The sequence below is a fragment of the Oncorhynchus kisutch genome, linkage group LG11, assembly GCF_002021735.2.
Source record: "Oncorhynchus kisutch isolate 150728-3 linkage group LG11, Okis_V2, whole genome shotgun sequence".
Taxonomy (NCBI): domain Eukaryota; kingdom Metazoa; phylum Chordata; class Actinopteri; order Salmoniformes; family Salmonidae; genus Oncorhynchus; species Oncorhynchus kisutch.
The window spans coordinates 80,857,631-80,880,285 of record NC_034184.2 but is presented as its reverse complement, the minus strand read 5'-3'; the positions used below and the strand labels follow the sequence as shown (position 1 = coordinate 80,880,285).

The 22,655-nt window shown below is 45.4% G+C and overlaps 1 protein-coding gene across 1 annotated transcript in view; it reads left to right on the top strand.

The window, feature by feature from the left end:
• Positions 1-347: 347 nt before the first annotated feature.
• The window catches only part of LOC109885930 (docking protein 6-like), a 33,874-nt gene continuing 11,566 nt past the window's right edge, over positions 348-22,655 (top strand). The window contains exons 1-3 of the mRNA XM_031836390.1: positions 348-532; positions 6,422-6,554; positions 10,014-10,122. Coding sequence (XP_031692250.1) covers positions 363-532; positions 6,422-6,554; positions 10,014-10,122 — 412 coding nt within the window. The 5' untranslated portion in view covers positions 348-362. The remainder of the gene's footprint in view (positions 533-6,421; positions 6,555-10,013; positions 10,123-22,655) is intronic.

Sequence of the window (22,655 nt, the reverse complement as noted above, 5' to 3'; positions counted from 1 at the left end):
TCTGCTGATGTGTGTGATCTGCTGATGTGTGTGATCTGCTGATGTGTGTGATCTGCTGATGTGTGTGATCTGCTGATGTGTGTGACCAATAACATTTGATTTGATTTGTAGCCTTCGCTTTTACTGAAAAGCTTGAAAAGTGTTTAAAAACAGCCAAAATGAGGACTGGAATAGATTCTATCCAAATGTCAAATTCTTACTGTTGTAACAATGCTACCATGTTATTCTGCCATTTCAAACATATTTTCTGTTTGTAAAATTGACATGTTTTATTTCTTACTTGTGACTCAAAATCTGTATCCGGTCATAAAAGCAACAAAAAAAAAACGTGTTTTGTTCCAGAGCGGTTCAACGTGTACCTGATGCCCACTCCCAACCTGGACATCTATGGGGAGTGTACGATGCAGATCACACATGAGAACATCTACCTGTGGGACATCCACAACGCCCGCGTCAAACTGATCATGTGGCCCCTCAACTCACTGAGGAGATACGGACGAGACTCCACCTGGTTCACTTTCGAGTCAGGAAGGTATGTTTGTGTGTGTGTGTAGGTGTGTTTGTAGGTGTGTGTGTGTGTGTGTGTGTGTGTGTGTGTGTGTGTGTGTGTGTGTGTGTGTGTGTGTGTGTCCATCTGGTTCACCTATGAGGCGTGACTGATTACACACAGTAATCTGCCTGCGTATCTGTTTCATAGGAGTCTGTCTCATTCACATGTCTCCTGGATCTGACCCTAACCCCTTCCAGGAGACATGTGAATGGGTTAGGGTCAGATCCAGGAGACGTGAAGGGGTTAGGGTTAGCCCCTTCACATGTCTGTTGGATCTGACCTTAACCCAGTCTCCTGGATCTGGGATTGGTTTTGAAGCAGTAGAGGAAAACTGTTCCCATGGGTCCTGATAAACACACACACACGCACGCACACCCATGCGCATACATACACACATACACGCACACACACGCATACACACGTACACACACACACACACAGAGGAAGTTTAAACATCCCAGCATATCCAGGCCACACCCCTCCAGGCAAATCCCTCCAGGCAAATCCCTCCAGGCCACACCCCTCCAGGAAAATCCCTCCAGGCCACACCCTTCCTGGAAAATCTCTCCAGACCACACCCCTCCAGGAAAATCTCTCCAGGCCACACCCCTCCAGGAAAATCTCTCCAGGCCACACCCCTCCAGGAAAATCTCTCCAGGCCACACCCCTCCAGGAAAATATCTCCAGGCCACACCCCTCCAGGAAAATATCTCCAGGCCACACCCCTCCAGGAAAATCTCTCCAGGCCACACCCCTCCAGGAAAATCTCTCCAGGCCACACCCCTCCAGGAAAATCTCTCCAGGCCACACCCCTCCAGGAAAATATCTCCAGGCCACACCCCTCCAGGAAAATATCTCCAGGCCACACCCCTCCAGGAAAATATCTCCAGGCCACACCCCTCCAGGAAAATATCTCCAGGCCACACCCCTCCAGGAAAATATCTCCAGGCCACACCCCTCCAGGAAAATATCTCCAGGCCACACCCCTCCAGGAAAATATCTCCAGGCCACACCCCTCCAGGAAAATATCTCCAGGCCACACCCCTCCAGGAAAATCTCTCCAGGCCACACCCCTCCAGGAAAATATCTCCAGGCCACACCCCTCCATGCTGTGAGATGCGTATCTGCTCCTTTATTTATTTATTTTTATTTCATTTATTTATTTCACCTTTATTTAACCAGGTAGGCTAGTTGAGAACACCTTTATTTAACCAGGTAGGCTAGTTGAGAACACCTTTATTTAACCAGGTAGGCAAGTTGAGAACAAGTTCTCATTTAGAATTGCGACCTGGCCAAGATAAAGCAAAGCAGTTCGACAGATACAACGACACAGAGTTACACATGGAGTAAAACAAACATACAGTCAATAATACAGTAGAAACAAGTCTATATACGATGTGAGCAAATGAGGTGAGAAGGGAGGTAAAGGCAAAAAAAGGCCATGGTGGCAAAGTAAATACAATATAGCAAGTAAAACACTGGAATGGTAGATTTGCAATGGAAGAATGTGCAAAGTAGAAATAAAAATAATGGGGTGCAAAGGAGCAAAATAAATAAATAGATTAAATACAGTAGGGAAGGAGGTAGTTGTTTGGGCTAAATTATAGGTGGGCTATGTACAGGTGCAGTAATCTGTGAGCTGCTCTGACAGTTGGTGCTTAAAGCTAGTGAGGGAGATAAGTGTTTCCAGTTTCAGAGATTTCTGTAGTTCGTTCCAGTCATTGGCAGCAGAGAACTGGAAGGAGAGGCGGCCAAAGAAATAATTGGTTTTGGGGGTAACTAGAGAGATATACCTGCTGGAGCGTGTGCTACAGGTGGGAGATGCTATGGTGACCAGCGAGCTGAGATAAGGGGGGACTTTACCTAGCAGGGTCTTGTAGATGACATGGAGCCAGTGGGTTTGGCGACGAGTATGAAGCGAGGGCCAGCCAACGAGAGCGTACAGGTCGCAATGGTGGGTAGTATATGGGGCTTTGGTGACAAAACAGATTGCACTGTGATAGACTGCATCCAATTTGTTGAGTAGGGTATTGGAGGCTATTTTGTAAATAACATCGCCAAAGTCGAGGATTGGTAGGATGGTCAGTTTTACAAGGGTATGTTTGGCAGCATGAGTGAAGGATGCTTTGTTGCGAAATAGGAAGCCAATTCTAGATTTAACTTTGGATTGGAGATGTTTGATATGGGTCTGGAAGGAGAGTTTACAGTCTAACCAGACACCTAAGTATTTGTAGTTGTCCACGTATTCTAAGTCAGAGCCGTCCAGAGTCGTGATGTTGGACAGGCGGGTAGGTGCAGGTAGCGATCGGTTGAAGGGCATGCATTTAGTTTTACTTGTATTTAATTGGAGGCCACGGAACGAGAGTTGTATGGCATTGAAGCTTGCCTGGAGGGTTGTTAACACAGTGTCCAAAGAAGGGCCAGAAGTATACAGAATGGTGTCGTCTGCGTAGAGGTGGATCAGGCTTTTGGGAGGTACCTGGCAGGTTCATTGATAATTTGTGTGAGATTGAGGGCATCAAGTTTAGATTGTAGGATGGCTGGGGTGTTAAGCATGTTCCAGTTTAGGTCGCCTAGCAGCACGAGCTCTGAAGATAGATGGGGGGCAATCAGTTCACATATGGTGTCCAGAGCACAGCTGGGGGCAGAGGGTGGTCTATAGCAGGCGGCAACGGTGAGATACTTGTTTTTAGAGAGGTTGATTTTTAAAAGTAGAAGTTCAAATTGTTTGGGTACAGACCTGGATAGTAGGACAGAACTCTGCAGGCTATCTTTGCAGTAGATTGCAACACCGCCCCCTTTGGCAGTTCTATCTTGTCTGAAAATGTTGTAGTTTGGAACTAAAATTTCAGAATTTTTGGTGGTCTTCCTAAGCCAGGATTCAGACATAGCTAGAACATCCGGGTTGGCAGAGTGTGCTAAAGCAGTGAATAGAACAAACGTAGGGAGGAGGCTTCTAATGTTAACATGCATGAAACCAAGGCTATTACGGTTACAGAAGTCGTCAAAAGAGAGCGCCTGGGGAATAGGAGTGGAGCTAGGCACTGCAGGGCCTGGATTCACCTCTACATCGCCAGAGGAACATAGGAGGAGTAGAATAAGGGTGTGGCTAAAAGCAATAAGAATTGGTCGTCTAGAACGTCTGGAACAGAGAGTAAAAGGAGGTTTCTGGGGGCGATAAAATAGCATCAAGGTATAATGTACAGACAAAGGTATGGTAGGATGTGAATACAGTGGAGGTAAACCTAGGTATTGAGTGATGAAGAGAGAGATATTGTCTCTAGAAACATCATTGAAACCAGGAGATGTCATTGCATGTGTGGGTGGTGGAACTAATAGGTTGGATAAGGTATAGTGAGTAAGACTAGAGGCTCTACAGTGAAGTAAGCCAATAAATACTAACCAGAAAAGCAATGGACAAGGCATATTGACATTAAGGAGAGGCATGCTTAGTCGAGTGATCAAAAGGGTCCGGTGAGTGGAGAGGTTGGTTGGGGGTCACTGCGATTTAGACAGCTAGCCCGGCCATCGGTAGCAAGCTAGCATAGGATGGAGGTCTGTTATTAGCCACCTCTTGCGTTCCGTCAGTAGATTAGTGGGGTTCCGTGTGGTAGAGGGGATTAATCCAAATCACACAACAACAAAAATAAAAACAATAGATATAGTTATAGAGGCCCAAGAAGAAAACATAATAATAATAATAATAATAATAAAAATAAATAAATAAATTGTCCGATTGTCTATTCAGATAGCAGCCGATAAGACAGCTCCTGCCTGCATACAGTGTATCTGGATCTCATTGTTTCTCTGTGTTCTAACCTATGTGTTAGTGATGATGTATCTGTAAGAAAACTCACTCCCTCCTCCCTCTTTCTCCCCCCCTTCTCACTCCATCTCTCTTTCTCTCCCTCTCTTTCTCTCCCCCTTCTCACTCAATCTCTCTTTCTCTCCCTCTCTTTCTCTCCCTCTCTTTCTCTCCCCCTTCTCACTCTATCTCTCTTTCTCTCCCTCTCTTTCCCCCCCTTCTCTCTCCATCTCTCTTTCTCTCCCTCTCTTTCTCTCCCCCTTCTCACTCAATCTCTCTTTCTCTCCCTCTCTTTCTCTCCCTCTCTTTCTCTCCCCCTTCTCACTCCATCTCTTTCTCTCCCTCTCTTTCTCTCCCCCTTCTCACTCTATCTCTCTTTCTCTCCCTCTCTTTCTCTCCCCCTTCTCACTCCATCTCTCTTTCTCTCCGTCTCTTTCTCTCCCTCTCTTTCTCTCCCCCTTCTCACTCCATCTCTCTCTCAATTCAATTCAAGGGGCTTTATTGGCATGGGAAACATGTGTTAACATTGCCAAAGCAAGTGAGGTAGATAATATACAAAAGTGAAATAAACAATAAAAATTAACAGTAAACATTACACATACAGAAGTTTCAAAACAATAAAGACATTACAAGTGTCATATTATATATATATATATACAGTGTTGTAACAATGTACAAATGGTTAAAGTACACAAGGGAAAATAAATAAGCATAAATATGGGTTGTATTTACAATAGTGTTTGTTCTTCACTGGTTGCCCTTTTCTTGTGGCAACAGGTCACAAATCTTGCTGCTGTGATGGCACACTGTGGTATTTCACCCAGTAGATATGGGAGTTAATCAAAATTGGGTTTGTTTTCGAATTCTTTGTTGATCTGTGTAATCTGAGGGAAATATGTCTCTCTAATATGGTCATACACTGGGCAGGAGGTTAGGAAGTGCAGCTCAGTTTCCACCTCATTTTGTGGGCAGTGTGCACATAGCCTGTCTTCTCTTGAGAGCCATGTCTGCCTACGGTGGCCTTTCTCAATAGCAAGGCTATGCTCACTGAGTCTGTACATAGTCAAAGCTTTCCTTAAGTTTGGGTCAGTCACAGTGGTCAGGAATTCTGCCACAGTGTACTCTCTGTTTAGGGCCAAATAGCATTCTAGTTTGCTCAGTTTTTTTGTTAATTCTTTCCAATATGTCAAGTAATTATATTTTTGTTTTCTCATGATTTGCTTGGGTCTAATTGTGCTGCTATCCTGGGGCTCTGTTTGTGTTTGTGAACAGAGCCCCAGGACCAGCTTGCTTAGGGGACTCTTCTCCAGGTTCATCTCTCTGTAGGTGATGGCTTTGTTATGGAAGGTTTGGGATTCGCTTCATTTTAGGTGGTTGTAGAATTTAACGGTTATTTTCAGGATTTTGATAATTAATGGGTATCGGCCTAATTCTGCCCTGCATGCATTGTATGGTGTTCTATGTTATACACAGAGGATATTTTTGCTGAATTCTGCATGCAGAGTCTCAATTTGGTGTTTGTCCCATTTTGTGAAATCTTGGTTGGTGAGCGGACCCCAGACCTCACAACCATAAAGGGCAATGGGCTCTATGACTGATTCAAGTATTTTTATCCAGATCCCACCTGGTATGTTGAATTCTCTCTCTCCCCCTTCTCTCTTCTCCATCTCTCACTCGCTCTCTCTTCCCCACCTCTCTCTCTCTCGCTCTCTATTCCCCATCTCTCTCTCTCGCTCTCTCTTCGCCATCTCTCTCTCTCTTTCTCTCACTCCCTCTTCCCCATCTCTCTCTCTCTCTTTCTCTCTCTCTCACTCTCTCTTCCACATCTCTCTTCCCTGTCTCTCTCTCGCTCTCTCCCCCTTCTCTCTTCAACTTCTCTCTCCCCCTTCTCTCTTCCCCATCTCTCGCTCTCTTCCTCATCTCTCTTCCTCTCTCGCTCTCTTTCCCATCTCTCTCCCTCTCTCGCTCTCTCCCCCATCTCTCTCCCCATCTCTCTCCATCTCTCTCCCTCCCCATCGCTCTCTCTCTCTCTCTCTCTCTCTCTCCCTCGCCCCCTCTCTCTCTAGGATGTGTGACACAGGGGAGGGTCTGTTTACATTCCAGACGCGGGAGGGAGAGATGATGTACCAGAGAGTCCACTCAGCCACCCTGTCCATCGCACAGCAACATGAGAGGATGATGGAGGAGAAGACTTCACAGGTAACACACACTACACACACACACACAACAGACACACACACTACACACACACACAACAGACACACACAATACACACACACACGCAATACACACACACACACACACTACACACACACACAACAGACACACACAATACACACACACACACGCAATACACACACACACACACACTACACACACAAAACACACAATGCACACACAACACACGAACAATACACTAACACACACACACTTATATTTGTATTTTATTTTATTTTTATTTCACCTTTATTTAACCAGGTAGGCTAGTTGAGAACAAGTTCTCATTTACAACTGCGACCTGGCCAAGATAAAGCATAGCAGTGTGAACAGACAACACAGAGTTACACATGGAATAAACAATAAACAAGTCAATAACACAGTAGGAAAAAAAAGAATCTATATACATTGTGTGCAAAAGGCATGAGGAGGTAGGCGAATAATTACAATTTAGCATACATTAGCATACATAACACACACACACACACACAACACACACAAATCAAATCAAATGTATTTATAAAGCCCTTCTTACATCAGCTGATATCTCAAAGTGCTGTGCAGAAACCCAGCCTAAAACCCCAAACACCAAGCAATGCAGGTGTAGCAGCACGGTGGCTAGGAAAAACTCCCTAGACAGGCCAAAACCTAGGAAGAAAAGTAGAGAGGAACCAGGCTATGAGGGGTGGCCAGTCCTCTTCTGGCTCTACCGGGTAGAGATTATAACAGAACATGGCCAAGATGTTCAAATGTTCATAGATGACCAGCAGGGTCAAATAATAATAATCACAGGCAGAACAGTTGAAACTGGAGCAGCAGCACGGCCAGGTGGACTGGAGACAGCAAGGAGTCATCAGGCCAGGTAGTCCTGAGACATGGTCCTATGGCTCAGGTCCTCCGAGAGAGAGAAAGAAAGAAAAATAAATAGAGAAAGAAAGAAACACACACACACGCACATGCACACACACACACACGCACACGCGCACACGCGCACACGCGCACACGCGCACACACACACACACACACACACACACACACACACACACACACACACACACACACACACACACACACACACACACACACACACACACACACACACACACACACACTACACACACACACACACACACACAGTTCCAAAAGTATTTAGACAGTGACATTTGTTGTAGTTTAATTCTGTTGTTCTCCAGCACTTTGGATTTGAACTGATACAATGCCTATACATTACAGCCTATACATTACAGCCTATATATCCAGCCTATATATTACAGCCTATATATCCAGCCTATATATCCAGCCTATATATCCAGCCTATATATTACAGCCTATATATTACAGCCTATATATTACAGCCTATATATCCAGCCTATATATTACAGCCTATATATTACAGCCTATATATTACAGCCTATATATCCAGCCTATATATCCAGCCTATATATTACAGCCTATATATTACAGCCTATATATTACAGCCTATATATCCAGCCTATATATTACAGCCTATATATTGCAGCCTATATATCCAGCCTATATATCCAGCCTATATATCCAGCCTATATATTACAGCCTATATATCCAGCCTATATATCCAGCCTATATATCCAGCCTATATATCCAGCCTATATATTACAGCCTATATATCCAGCCTATATATTACAGCCTATATATCCAGCCTATATATCCAGCCTATATATTACAGCCTATATATCCAGCCTATATATCCAGCCTATATATCCAGCCTATATATTACAGCCTATATATTACAGCCTATATAATATTCAGCCTATATATTACAGCCTATATATCCAGCCTATATATCCAGCCTATATATCCAGCCTATATATCCAGCCTATATATTACAGCCTATATATTACAGCCTATATATCCAGCCTATATATCCAGCCTATATATCCAGCCTATATATTACAGCCTATATATTACAGCCTATATATTACAGCCTATATATCCAGCCTATATATCCAGCCTATATATTACAGCCTATATATCCAGCCTATATATTACAGCCTATATATTACAGCCTATATATTACAGCCTATATATCCAGCCTATATATCCAGCCTATATATCCAGCCTATATATCCAGCCTATATATCCAGCCTATATATCCAGCCTATATATTACAGCCTATATATCCAGCCTATATATCCAGCCTATATATCCAGCCTATATATCCAGCCTATATATCCAGCCTATATATTACAGCCTATATATCCAGCCTATATATCCAGCCTATATATCCAGCCTATATATCCAGCCTATATATCCAGCCTATATATCCAGCCTATATATCCAGCCTATATATTACAGCCTATATATCCAGCCTATATATCCAGCCTATATATCCAGCCTATATATCCAGCCTATATATCCAGCCTATATATTACAGCCTATATATCCAGCCTATATATCCAGCCTATATATCCAGCCTATATATTACAGCCTATATATCCAGCCTATATATCCAGCCTATATATTACAGCCTATATATCCAGCCTATATATTACAGCCTATATATCCAGCCTATATATTACAGCCTATATATCCAGCCTATATATCCAGCCTATATATCCAGCCTATATATTACAGCCTATATATTACAGCCTATATATCCAGCCTATATATCCAGCCTATATATTACAGCCTATATATCCAGCCTATATATCCAGCCTATATATTACAGCCTATATATTACAGCCTATATATCCAGCCTATATATTACAGCCTATATATCCAGCCTATATATCCAGCCTATATATTACAGCCTATATATCCAGCCTATATATTACAGCACTTTTTGTACATAGTCCCCCCATTATATGAGACCAAGAGTATAGAGACAAATTCACTTATATGTGTATTAAAGTATTCAAAAGTTGTGTATTTTGTCCCATATTCTTAGCATGCAATGATTACATTAAGCTTGTGACTCTACAGACTTGCTGGATGCATTTGATGTTTGTTTTGCTTGTGTTTGAGATTATTTGGTGCCTAACAGAAATGAATGGTAAATCAGGTATTGTGTCCTTTTAGAGTCACTTTTATTGTGTAAATCACAATAGAATATGTTTCTAAACACGTCTACATTAATGTGGATGCTACCATGATTACGGATTGTCCCGTATGAATCGTGAATAATGATGAGTGAGAACGTTACAGATGCCCAAATATCATATCCCCAGACATGCTAACCTCTCACCATTACAATAACAGGGGAGGTTAGCATTTTTGGGGGGGCTAAGATATTTGTGCCTCTGTAACTGTCCCTTGAGGTGACTACACCCTGATCCCAAATTGCACCCTATTCCCTATATAGTGCACTACTTTTGACCAGAGTCTGTACACTTTCTTGAAAATTGGGTGCCATTTTGGACACGCGCCCACGTACTGAGGAAGATGTTGTTGTCTCTGTTTCAGACACACTCCAACCAGACAACGTTAACCAAGTCCATCTCCCTGCCTCGCAGTGCCTACTGGCATCACATAATGCGCCAGAACAGTGTTGGAGACATCTACAGCTACCAAGGTACGCACAAGCTAGTCAAATCAAATGTATTTATGAAGCCCTTCTTACATCAGCTGATGTCCCAATGTGCTGTACAGAAACCCAGCCTAAAACCCCAAACAGCAAGCAATGCAGGTGTAGACGCACGGTGGCTAGGAAAAACTCCCTAGAAAGGCCGGAACCTAGGAAGAAACCTAGAGAGGAACCAGGCTATGTGGGGTAGCCAGTCCTCTTCTGGCTGTGCCGGGTGGAGATTATAACAGGACATGGCCAAGATGTTCAAATGTTCATAAATTACCAGCAGGGTCAAATAATAATAATCACAGTGGTTGTAGAGGGTGCAGCAAGTCAGCACCTCAGGAGTAAATGTCAGTTGGCTTTTCCGATCATTCAGAGTAGCTCTACCGCTCCTGCTGTCTCTAGAGAGTTGAATGTCTGGGACAGGTAGCACGTCCGGTGAACAGGTCAGGGTTCCATAGCCACAGGCAGAACAGTTGAAACTGGAGCAGCAGCACCTCCAGTTGGACTTCGGACAGCAAGGAGTCATCAGGCCAGGTAGTCCCGAGGCATGGTCCTATGGCTCAGGTCCTCCGAGAGAAAGAGACAGAGAGAGAGAGAGAATTAGAGAGAGAGCATACTTAAATTCACACAGGACACCGGATAAGATAGGAGATATACTCCAGATATAACAGACTGACCCTAGCCCCCCGACACATAAACTATTGCAGCATAAATACTGGAGGCTGAGACAGGATGGGTCGGGAGACACTGGCCCCTTCCAACGATAGCCCCGGACAGGGATAAACAGCCAGGATAAAACCCCACCCACTTTGCCAAAGCACAGCCCCCACAACACTAGAGGGATATCTTCAACCACCAACTTACTATCCTGAGACAAGGCCGAGTATAGCCCACGAAGATCTCCCCCATGGCACGAACCCAAGGGGGGGCGCCAACCTGGACAGGAAGATCATGTCAGTGACTCAACCCACTCAAGTGACACACCCCTCCAAGGGACGGCATGGAAGAGCCCCAGTAAGCCAGTGACTCAGCCCCTGTAATAGGGTTAGAGGCAGAGAATCCCAGTGGAGAGAGGGGAACCGGCCAGGCAGAGACAGCAAGGGCGGTTCGTTGCTCCAGTGCCTTTCCGTTCACCTTTACACTCCTGGGCAGACTACACTCAATCATATGACCTACTTAAGAGTTAAGAGATGAGTCTTCAATAAAGACTTAAAGGTTGAGACCGAGTCTGCGTCTCTCATGTGGATAGGCAGACCATTCCATAAAAATTTAGCTCTATAGGAGAAAGCCCTGCCTCCAGCTGTTTGCTTAGAAATTATATTGAGTTTGAGTTTGAGTTTATTTTTATTTTTACAGGGACAGTGCACATTAATCAACATTTCAGTAAAAGTGCCGGTTTTAGCCAACCGGCTCATTTTCAACCGCAGTCCCTGGGCAGGTTATTAAAAACAATTACAATATAGACAATAGCAACATAGGACAAGCAAGACACAGCAACATAGAACAAGCAAGACAGAGCAACATAGGACAAGCAAGACATAGCATACAGACAGAGCAACATAGGACAAGCAAGACATAGCATACAGACAGAGCAACATAGGACAAGCAAGACATAGCAACATAGGGCAAGCAAGACATAGCATACAGACAGAGCAACATAGGACAAGCAAGACATAGCAACATAGGGCAAGCAAGACATAGCATACAGACAGAGCAACATAGGACAAGCAAGACATAGCAACATAGGACAAGCAAGACATAGCATACAGACAGAGCAACATAGGACAAGCAAGACATAGCAACATAGGGCAAGCAAGACATAGCATACAGACAGAGCAACATAGGACAAGCAAGACATAGCAACATAGGACAAGCAAGACATAGCATACAGACAGAGCAACATAGGACAAGCAAGACATAGCAACATAGGGCAAGCAAGACATAGCATACAGACAGAGCAACATAGGACAAGCAAGACATAGCAACATAGGACAAGCAAGACATAGCATACAGACAGAGCAACATAGGACAAGCAAGACATAGCAACATAGGACAAGCAAGACATAGCAACATAGGACAAGCAAGACATAGCAACATAGGACAAGCAAGACATAGCATACAGACAGAGCAACATAGAACAAGCAAGACATAGCATACAGACAGAGCAACATAGAACAAGCAAGACATAGCATACAGACATAGCAACATAGGACAAGCAAGACATAGCATACAGACAGAGCAACATAGAACAAGCAAGACATAGCATACAGACAGAGCAACATAGGACAAGCAAGACATAGCAACATAGGACAAGCAAGACATAGCAACATAGGACAAGCAAGACATAGCATACAGACAGAGCAACATAGGACAAGCAAGACATAGCATACAGACAGAGCAACATAGGACAAGCAAGACGTAGCATACAGACAGAGCAACATAGAACAAGCAAGACATAGCATACAGACATAGCAACATAGGACAAGCAAGACATAGCATACAGACAGAGCAACATAGAACAAGCAAGACGTAGCATACAGACAGAGCAGCATAAAACAAAAAGCAGCAAGACAAAATTCATAAAAGCAACAAAGTGTTGAAGAAACCTAGAGAGGAACCAGGCTCTGAGGGGTAGCCAGTCCTCTTCTGGCTGTGCCGGGTGGAGATTATAACAGGACATGGCCAAGATGTTCAAATATTCATAAATTACCAGCAGGGTCAAATAATAATAATCACAGTGGTTGTAGAGGGTGCAGCAAGTCAGCACCTCAGGAGTAAATGTCAGTTGGCTTTTCCGATCATTCAGAGTAGCTCTACTGCTCCTGCTGTCTCTAGAGAGTTGAATGTCTGCGACAGGTAGCACGTCCGGTGTTGACAGTAAGGAGGCCTGCGTCTTGTGACCGTAGCGAATGTGTAGGTATGTACGGCAGGATCTTATTTGGAAGATAGGTAGGAGCAAGCCCATGTAATGCTTTGTAGCTTAGTAGTAAAAGCTTGATTTCAGCCCTAGCCTTAACAAAAAACCAGTGTAGAGAGGCTAGCACTGATAAAATGTTTTGGTTCTAGTCAAGATTCTAGCAGCCGTGTTTAGCACTAACTGAAGTTTACTACCAAGGTACGTAAAAACTCCCAAAGTAAGTACAAGCTACCTAGGTACACACAAGCTACCAAGGTACTCACAGCAGAGCTCAGCTAGACAGCTCAACAGAAAATATTATGTGAAAACGCATGTACACACACGCATATCTACACACGCATATCTACACATGCATATCTACGCATATCTACACACGCATATCAACACACGCATATCTACACACGCATATCTACACATGCATATCTACACATGCATATCTACGCATAAAATGTAATTTAATTTGATTTGATAATTACACACGCATAACTACACATGCATATCTACGCATATTTACACACACATATCTACACACACATATCTACACACGCATATCTACACACGCATATCTACACACACATATCTACACAAACATATCTACACAAACATACGTACACATACAAGCAAACACACAATGTTTCAGTAGAGTATTGGCACATTTGGACCAGATTCCCTGGGTCTCACATTGCAGTTGATAAATCTCTAATGTGATAAAGCAGTGAAATAACCGTATTGTAATGGGTAACGAGGTGAGATATGTGAGATGGAATAAATGGAACACACCAGCCCCTTGTGTTTCAGTGGGCCCATAATGATCATATAATATAGCAAGCCAATGATAACCATTTAATTACATGATTATGACTATATTAATACTGTAGATTAAAGGAAAGGTTCACCCATTTAGATTTTTTTATCGTTTTTTTTGTGTATCTCTGAGTGATATTCTATCAATTCCCCTGGGTATAATGCTCTACCCAGCAGACTGTCGACCAATCGCGTTCACTTTGTCTTGCTGTGTCACGCGGTTGCTAAGCTAATTGTCACGCAATCCTTTCTCAAAGTCGGTGTAAATGTCAAGAAACGTGCCCAATGTCACGATTCCAAAGCTGTACGATATTACAGATAGCAAGTTAGTTATCTCATAACTCGGGAAAAATGTGTAATGTTCTAGTTCTTGTTGACGAAATTCGTGCTAATGTTTTTTTTTAGGTAGCGCCCAATATACTCCAATTCATTCCTTGAAAGAGAGTGCTGCTTGTCCCAGAATCACCCAGAATGCACTGCGTTGCCCACTGACGTAGCATGGGCAAGGTTTCCCATCTCCTGAAAAGTATAGGAGAAAAGTTGCGAATGTCAGACTCCACTCTGTGAGGCACATTGATCTTCATATGGTGGCAATCAGTCGTCATTCATTTACTCAACAATAAATGTTCCTTTTGTTCGATGAAGTCTCTTTATATCCAAAAGCCTCCATTTTGTTAGCGTGTTTTCTTCAGTAATCCACAGGCTCAAACTCAGTCAAAACAATCAGACAAAAAAATCCAAATTGTATCCGTGAAGTTCATAGAAACATGTCAAACGATGTTTTTATTCAATCCTCAGGTTGTTTTTTAGCCTAAATGATCTATAATATTTCAACCGGACAATAACGTCGTTAATATAAAAGGTAAACAAGAAATGCACATGCGCCTGAAAAAAATCTGTGTCACATTAGGGTCCACTCGTTCAGACTGGTCTTACTCCCTCATTTATAAGAATACAAGCCCGAAGACTGTTGACATCTAGTGGAAGGCATTGGAACTGCAAGTGGGGTCCTAAATCAATGGATACTCTAATGGCATTGAATAGAAAACTACAGAAACAAATACTACTTCCTGAATGGATTTTTCTCGGGTGTTTGCCTGCTAAATCAGTTCTGTTATACTCACAGACACTATTTTAACAGTTTTGAAAACTTTAGAGTGTTTTCTATCCAAATCTACCAGTTATATGCAGGACATATCTACTGGGCCTGAGTAGAAGGCCATTTTATTTGGGCATGCTTTTCATCCAAAATTCCGAATGCTGCCCCCTACCCTAGAGAGGTTCATATCTGTGCCTGACGGAACTGTTCGCTTTTGTTTTTTGTATTTGTTAATTTTGTTTGAGTGATTCTTGACAATAAAGATCATGAACACTTTCCATGCTGCGCTTTGGTCCACTCTTCCTTACGACGACGAGCGTTACAATGTCCTGGGAAATGTTCTTGTTACTTACAACCTCATGCTAATCGCATTAGCCTACCTTAGCCTCAACCGTCCTGAGGAAGGGAAACCGATCCCAAAGAAGTTTTAATATGAAGCCAAAATGAAACATTTATTCACCAAAAATATTATTCTCACATATTAGTGTTATTTAACACTGTAAATTAAAGGAATGTGTGGTTTTGGGTGGATTTTTTGGAGGGTGGATTTTTCCTTTAACTGAGTATGTGCTGACCTGGGTGTGAGTGGATGTGAGAGAACCTGTGGACCAGACTAGCCCCCTGTGGACCAGACTAATCCCCTGTGGACCAGACTAGCCCCTGTGGACCAGACTAACCCCCTGTGGACCAGACTAACCCCCTGTGGACCAGACTAACCCCCTGTGGACCAGACTAATCCCCTGTGGACCAGACTAGCCCCTGTGGACCAGACTAGCCCCTGTGGACCAGACTAACCCCCTGTGGACCAGACTAGCCCCTGTGGACCAGACTAACCCCCTGTGGACCAGACTAACCCCCTGCGGACCAGACTAGCCCCCTGTGGACCATACTAATCCCCTGTGGACCAGACTAACCCCCTGTGGACCAGACTAATCCCCTGTGGACCAGACTCGTCCCCTGTGGACCAGACTGATCCCCTGTGGACCAGACTAGCCCTCCGTGGACCAGACTAGCCCTCCGTGGACCAGACTAGCCCTCCGTGGACCAGACTAACCCTCTGTGGGCCAGACTAGACCCCTGACTAGGTGAATCCAGTTGAAAGCTATGATCCCTTCATGGTGTCACCTGTAAAATCCACTTCAATCAGTGTAGATGAAGGGGAGGAGACAGGTTAAAGAAGGATGTTTAAGCCTTGAGACAATTGAGACGTGGATTGTGTGTGTGTGTGCCATTCAGAGAGTGAATGGGAAAGACCAAATATTTATGTGCCTTTTAACGGGGCATGGTAGTAGGTGCTAGGCACACTGGTTTGTGTCAAGAACTGCAACGCTGCTGGGTTTTTCATGCTCAACAGTTTCCTGTGTGTATCAAGAATGGTCCACCACCCAAAGGATATCCAGTCAACTTGACACAACTGTGGAAGGCATTGGAGTCAACATGGCCCTGTGGAACTCTTTCGACACCTTGTAGAGTCCATTCCCCGACTAATTGAGGGGTGCAACTCAATATTATGAATCTATTAAAGTTTTGTACACTCAGTTTTGTACACTCATGATAACAGTACAGTTACTATATTAATACTGAATATGGTCTGATTTGGGTGTGAGTGGAAAGTGTTGGACTAGCCCCCTGTGTGTCACTGTGCCGTGATCATTTTGCAATCAGCATGCTCAATTGACTGAGTCATGGTGGGGTTGTGGTAAATACCCACAAGCACCCTGGAATAATGACGGATCACTGCTTCTTGTCCCATCCAGCTCTGTTGCTTCGCAATATGTTTATTTATTTTTCCTCTCTCATTCAGTTCATCAGAGAACCAGAAGTAAATTAGTTGCTTTATTTGTTTATTTGTGTGTGTGTGAAGGTTTCTGTTTCGATTAGACTTTGTCACTAGGGGGGGAAATGTTAGAAACTTCATGAATAGTTTGGTTTGCTTGGAAATGAAATGAAATGGGTGCAGGTAAGGTAGCAGGGGTAACTGTATGAATAGAATCCATACATTTATTTGAGCCCAACAGTAAAGCTTAGCTCCACACGGCATTAATGCACCTTTACAGGTAAGTCCAGGTTTGAGTGTTCACATCTAAAGTGGCAGGTTGACACTACTGTATAATATAATGAAGAACACAAAGTGGCATATGTAATATTTTGAGATGGTACATTTCGCTCAATATTCCATGTTTTGGTGACATGTGCAAAGCATATATGTTAGCTCAAAACCATGTTTCATCTTCAATTAAAGCTTTTATTATTTTACTTTTCTCTGATATACTTGAAACTTTAATCAGTAAATATATAGAAAACAACGTCTGAAACGTCCCCACGACTATCTGAAACGCCCCATCGACTGTCTGAAACGCCCCCACGACTGTCTGAAACGCCCCCACGACTGTCTGAAACGCCCCCACGACTGTCTGAAACGCCCCCACGACTATCTGAAACGCCCCCACGACTGTCTGAAACGCCCCCACGACTATCTGAAACGCCCCATCGACTGTCTGAAACGCCCCCACGACTGTCTGAAACGCCCCCACGACTATCTGAAACGCCCCATCGACTGTCTGAAACGCCCCCACGACTATCTGAAACGCCCCATCGACTGTCTGAAACGCCCCCACGACTGTCTGAAACGCCCCCACGACTATCTGAAACGCCCCATCGACTGTCTGAAACGCCCCCACGACTATCTGAAACGCCCCATCGACTGTCTGAAAAGCCTCAATGACTGTCTGAAACGCCCCCACGACTATCTGAAACGCCCCCACGACTGTCTGAAACGCCCCATCGACTGCCTGAAAAGCCTCAATGACTGTCTGAAACGCCCCCACGACTATCTGAAACGCCCCATCGACTGTCTGAAACGCCCCCACGACTATCTGAAACGCCCCATCGACTGTCTGAAAAAGCCTCAATGACTGTCTGAAACGCCCCCACGACTATCTGAAACGCCCCCACGACTGTCTGAAACGCCCCATCGACTGCCTGAAAAGCCTCAATGACTGTCTGAAACGCCCCCACGACTGTCTGAAAACGCCCCCACGACTGTCTGAAACGCCCCCCACGACTGTCTGAAACGCCCCCACGACTGTCTGAAACGCCCCCACGACTGTCTGAAACGCCCCCACGACTGTCTGAAACGCCCCATAATGCCCCAACGACTGTCTGAAACGCCCCAAAAAGCCTCAACGACTGTCTGAAACGCCCCCACGACTATCTGAAACGCCCCAACGACTGTCTGAAACTCCCCCACGACTATCTGAAACGCCCCAGCGACTGTCTGAAACGCCCCCGCGACTGTCTGAAACGCCCCCACGACTGTCTGAAAACGCCCCCACGACTGTCTGAAACGCCCCCACGACTGTCTGAAACGCCCCATAATGCCCCAACGACTGTCTGAAACGCCCCAAAAAGCCTCAACGACTGTCTGAAACGCCCCCACGACTATCTGAAACGCCCCAACGACTGTCTGAAACTCCCCCACGACTATCTGAAACGCCCCAGCGACTGTCTGAAACGCCCCCGCGACTGTCTGAAACGCCCCCGCGACTGTCTGAAACGCCCCTACGACTGTCTGAAACACCCCCCCGACTGTCTGAAACGCCCCAACGACTGTCTGAAACACCCCAACGACTGTCTGAAACGCCCCACGACTGTCTGAAACGCCCCTATGACTGTCCGAAACTCCCCCACGACTGTCCAAAACGCCCCCATGACTCTCTGAAACGCCCCAACGACTGTCTGAAACGCCCCAACGACTGTCTGAAAATGCCCCACGACTGTCTGAAATGCCCCAGCGACTGTCTGAAACGACCCAAAACGCCCCAACGACTGTCTGAAAAGCCCCGACGACTGTCTGAAACGCCCCAAAACGCCCCAACGACTGTCTGAAACGCCCCAACGACTGTCTGAAACGCCCCAACGACTGTCTGAAACGCCCCAAAACGCCCCAACGACTGTCTGAAACGCCCCAACGACTGTCTGAAACGCCCCACCGACTGTCTGAAACGCCCCAACGACTGTCTGAAACGCCCCCACGACTGTCTGAAACGCCCCCACGACTGTCTGAAACGCCCCAACGACTGTCTGAAACGCCCCCACGACTGTCTGAAACGCCCCCACGACTGTCTGAAACGCCCCCACGACTGTCTGAAACGCCCCCACGACTGTCTGAAACGCCCCCACGACTGTCTGAAACGCCCCCACGACTGTCTGAAACGCCCCAACGACTGTCTGAAACGCCCCCACGACTGTCTGAAACGCCCCAGCGACTGTCTGAAACGCCCCCACGACTATCTGAAACGCCCCAACGACTGTCTGAAACGCCCCAGCGACTGTCTGAAACGCCCCCGCAACTGTCTGAAACGACCCAAAACGCCCCAACGACTGTCTGAAAAGCCCCGACGACTGTCTGAAACGCCCCAAAAAACGCCCCAACGACTGTCTGAAACGCCCCAACGACTGTCTGAAACGCCCCAACGACTGTCTGAAACGCCCCAAAACGCCCCAACGACTGTCTGAAACGTCCCAACGACTGTCTGAAACGCCCCACCGACTGTCTGAAACGCCCCACCGACTGTCTGAAACGCCCCACCGACTGTCTGAAAACGCCCCCACGACTGTCTGAAACGCCCCCACGACTGTCTGAAACGCCCCCACGACTGTCTGAAACGCCCCCACGACTGTCTGAAACGCCCCCACGACTGTCTGAAACGCCCCCACGACTGTCTGAAACGCCCCCACGACTGTCTGAAACGCCCCCACGACTGTCTGAAACGCCCCCACGACTGTCTGAAACGCCCCCACGACTGTCTGAAACGCCCCCACGACTGTCTGAAACGCCCCACGACTGTCTGAAAACGCCCCAACGACTGTCCTGAAACGCCCCCACGACTGTCTGAAACGCCCCAGCGACTGTCTGAAACGCCCCCACGACTATCTGAAACGCCCCAACGACTGTCTGAAACTCCCCCACGACTATCTGAAACGCCCCAGCGACTGTCTGAAACCGCCCCCGCGACTGTCTGAAACGCCCCTACGACTGTCTGAAACGCCCCTATGACTGTCCGAAACTCCCCCACGACTGTCCAAAAACGCCCCATGACTCTCTGAAACGCCCCAACGACTGTCTGAAACGCCCCAACGACTGTCTGAAATGCCCCCACGACTGTCTGAAATGCCCCAGCGACTGTCTGAAAACGACCCAAAACGCCCCAACGACTGTCTGAAAAGCCCCGACGACTGTCTGAAACGCCCCAAAACGCCCCAACGACTGTCTGAAACGCCCCAACGACTGTCTGAAACGCCCCAACGACTGTCTGAAACGCCCCAAAACGCCCCAACGACTGTCTGAAACGCCCCAACGACTGTCTGAAACGCCCCAACGACTGTCTGAAACGCCCCACCGACTGTCTGAAACGCCCCAACGACTGTCTGAAACGCCCCCACGACTGTCTGAACGCCCCCACGACTGTCTGAAACGCCCCCACGACTGTCTGAAACGCCCCAACGACTGTCTGAAACGCCCCCACGACTGTCTGAAACGCCCCAGCGACTGTCTGAAACGCCCCAGCGACTGTCTGAAACGCCCCCACGACTGTCTGAAACGCCCCCATGACTTTCTGAAACGCCCCAACGACTGTCTGACACGCCCCCACGACTGTCTGAAACGCCCCCACGACTGTCTGAAACGCCCTAGTGACTGTCTGAAACACCCCAACGACTGTCCAAAATGCACAAAGACTGCTATTGGAAGGGAATGGCTGGTTTAACTGGTTCTCTTCATTTATATCACTGGTTGTCTTCTCTCTCTCCTCATCCCTCTCTTTCAATCCCCCCTTGCTTTCTACTTCTCTCTCCCTGGTGCTTGCCTCCCTCTCTCTCTTCCCCTGCCTATCTCTTTGTCTGTCTTTCGCTCCTTTTCTGCCTCCCACGTACACACTCTCCCTCTCTGCAATGCAAAGTGTTCAACAGTTATCCGCCTATCTGCAGCAGCATTAGCAATTCTAATAGCAGTGTTCTGATTTGATCCTTAGAGGAGGATAGGAAGTCTGTAAGGACAAGGCATGATGATAGGAGAGAGAATATGATGATAGAACTATCTCTGTTGCAACAGGCATAGATTAAATACGGGATCACTTGCAGATAATACATGTACTGTACTGTTAGGATGTCTTTATGCAGCACTATTGTAATCTCATCCCCAGCCGTCTCTCTCTCTCTCTCTCTCTCTATCTCTCTCTCTCTCTCTGTCTCTCTCTCGCTCGCTCTCTCTCTCTCTCTCTCTCTCTCTCTCTCTCTCTCTCTCTCTCTCTCTCTCTCTCTGTCTCTCTCTCTTGTCACTCTCTCTCTCTTTGTCACTCTGTCTCTCTCTCTCTCTCTTTGTCACTCTGTCCTCTCTCTCTCTCTCTTTGTCACTTCTCTCTCTCTGTCCTCTCTCTCTCTCTGTCCTCTCTATGTCTCTCTCTCTCCCGTCTCTTCTCTTAGTACACATGCATATTATTGGTTTTTAAGGAGACCGACTAGAATAGCCTCATCTATATTGGTTTAAAGAGAGGAGACGTAGACTAGTCTCATCTATATTGTTTAAGGAGAGAGACTAGACTAGTCTCATCTATATTGGTTTAAGGGAGAGAGACTAGACTAGTCTCATCTATATTGGTTTAAGGAGAGGAACTAGACTAGTCCTCATCTCTATTGGTTTCAGGAACCTACGACTAGTCTCATTATATGGTTTAAGACGAGAGAGACTAGACTAGTCTCATCTATTATTGGTTAAGGAGAGAGACTAGACTAGTACTCATCTAAATTGGTTTAAAGGACGAGAGACTAGACTAGTCTCATCTATATTGGTTTAAGGAGAGAGACTAGACTAGTCTCATCTATATTGGTTTAAGGAGAGAGACTAGACTAGTCTCATCTATATTGGTTTAAGGAGAGAGACTAGACTAGTCTCATCTATATGGTTTAAGGAGAGAGACTAGTCTCATCTATATTGGTTTAAAGGAGAAGAGACTAGACTAGTGCCATCTATATTGGTTTAAGGAGAGACACTAGTCTCATCTATATTGGTTTAAGGAGAGAGACTAGACTAGTCTCATCTATATTGGTTTAAGGGAGAGACTAGACTAGTCTCATCTATATGGGTTTAAGGAGAAGAGACTAGACTAGTCTCATCTATATTCGTTTAACGAGAGAGACTAGACTAGTACCATCTTAATTGGTTTAAGGAGGGAACTAGACTAGTCTCATCTATATTGTTTTAAGGAGAAGACTAGACTAGTCTCATCTATATTGGTTTTAAGGAGAGAGACTAGACTAGTCTCATCTATATTGGTTTAAGGAGAGAGACAGACTAGTCTCATCTATATTGGTTTAAGGAGAGAGACTAGTCTCATCTATATTGGTTAAGGAGAGACTAGACTAGTACCATCTATATTGGTTTAAGGAGAGAGACTAGACTAGTGCCATCTATATTGGTTTAAGGAGAGAGACCAGACTAGTCTCATCTATATTGGTTTAAGGAGAGAGACTAGTCTCATCTATATTGGTTTAAGGAGACAGACTAGACTAGTCTCATCTATATTGGTTTAAGGAGACAGTCTAGTACTTTTGGGAAGGTACCTAGTGGCAGCAGTGTAACTAGGAGGCCAGCAGGGGATGACCAGGTACAGAAGGGTCGGAGGTTTCTTCTGTACATGGAGGAATGCTTCAGTG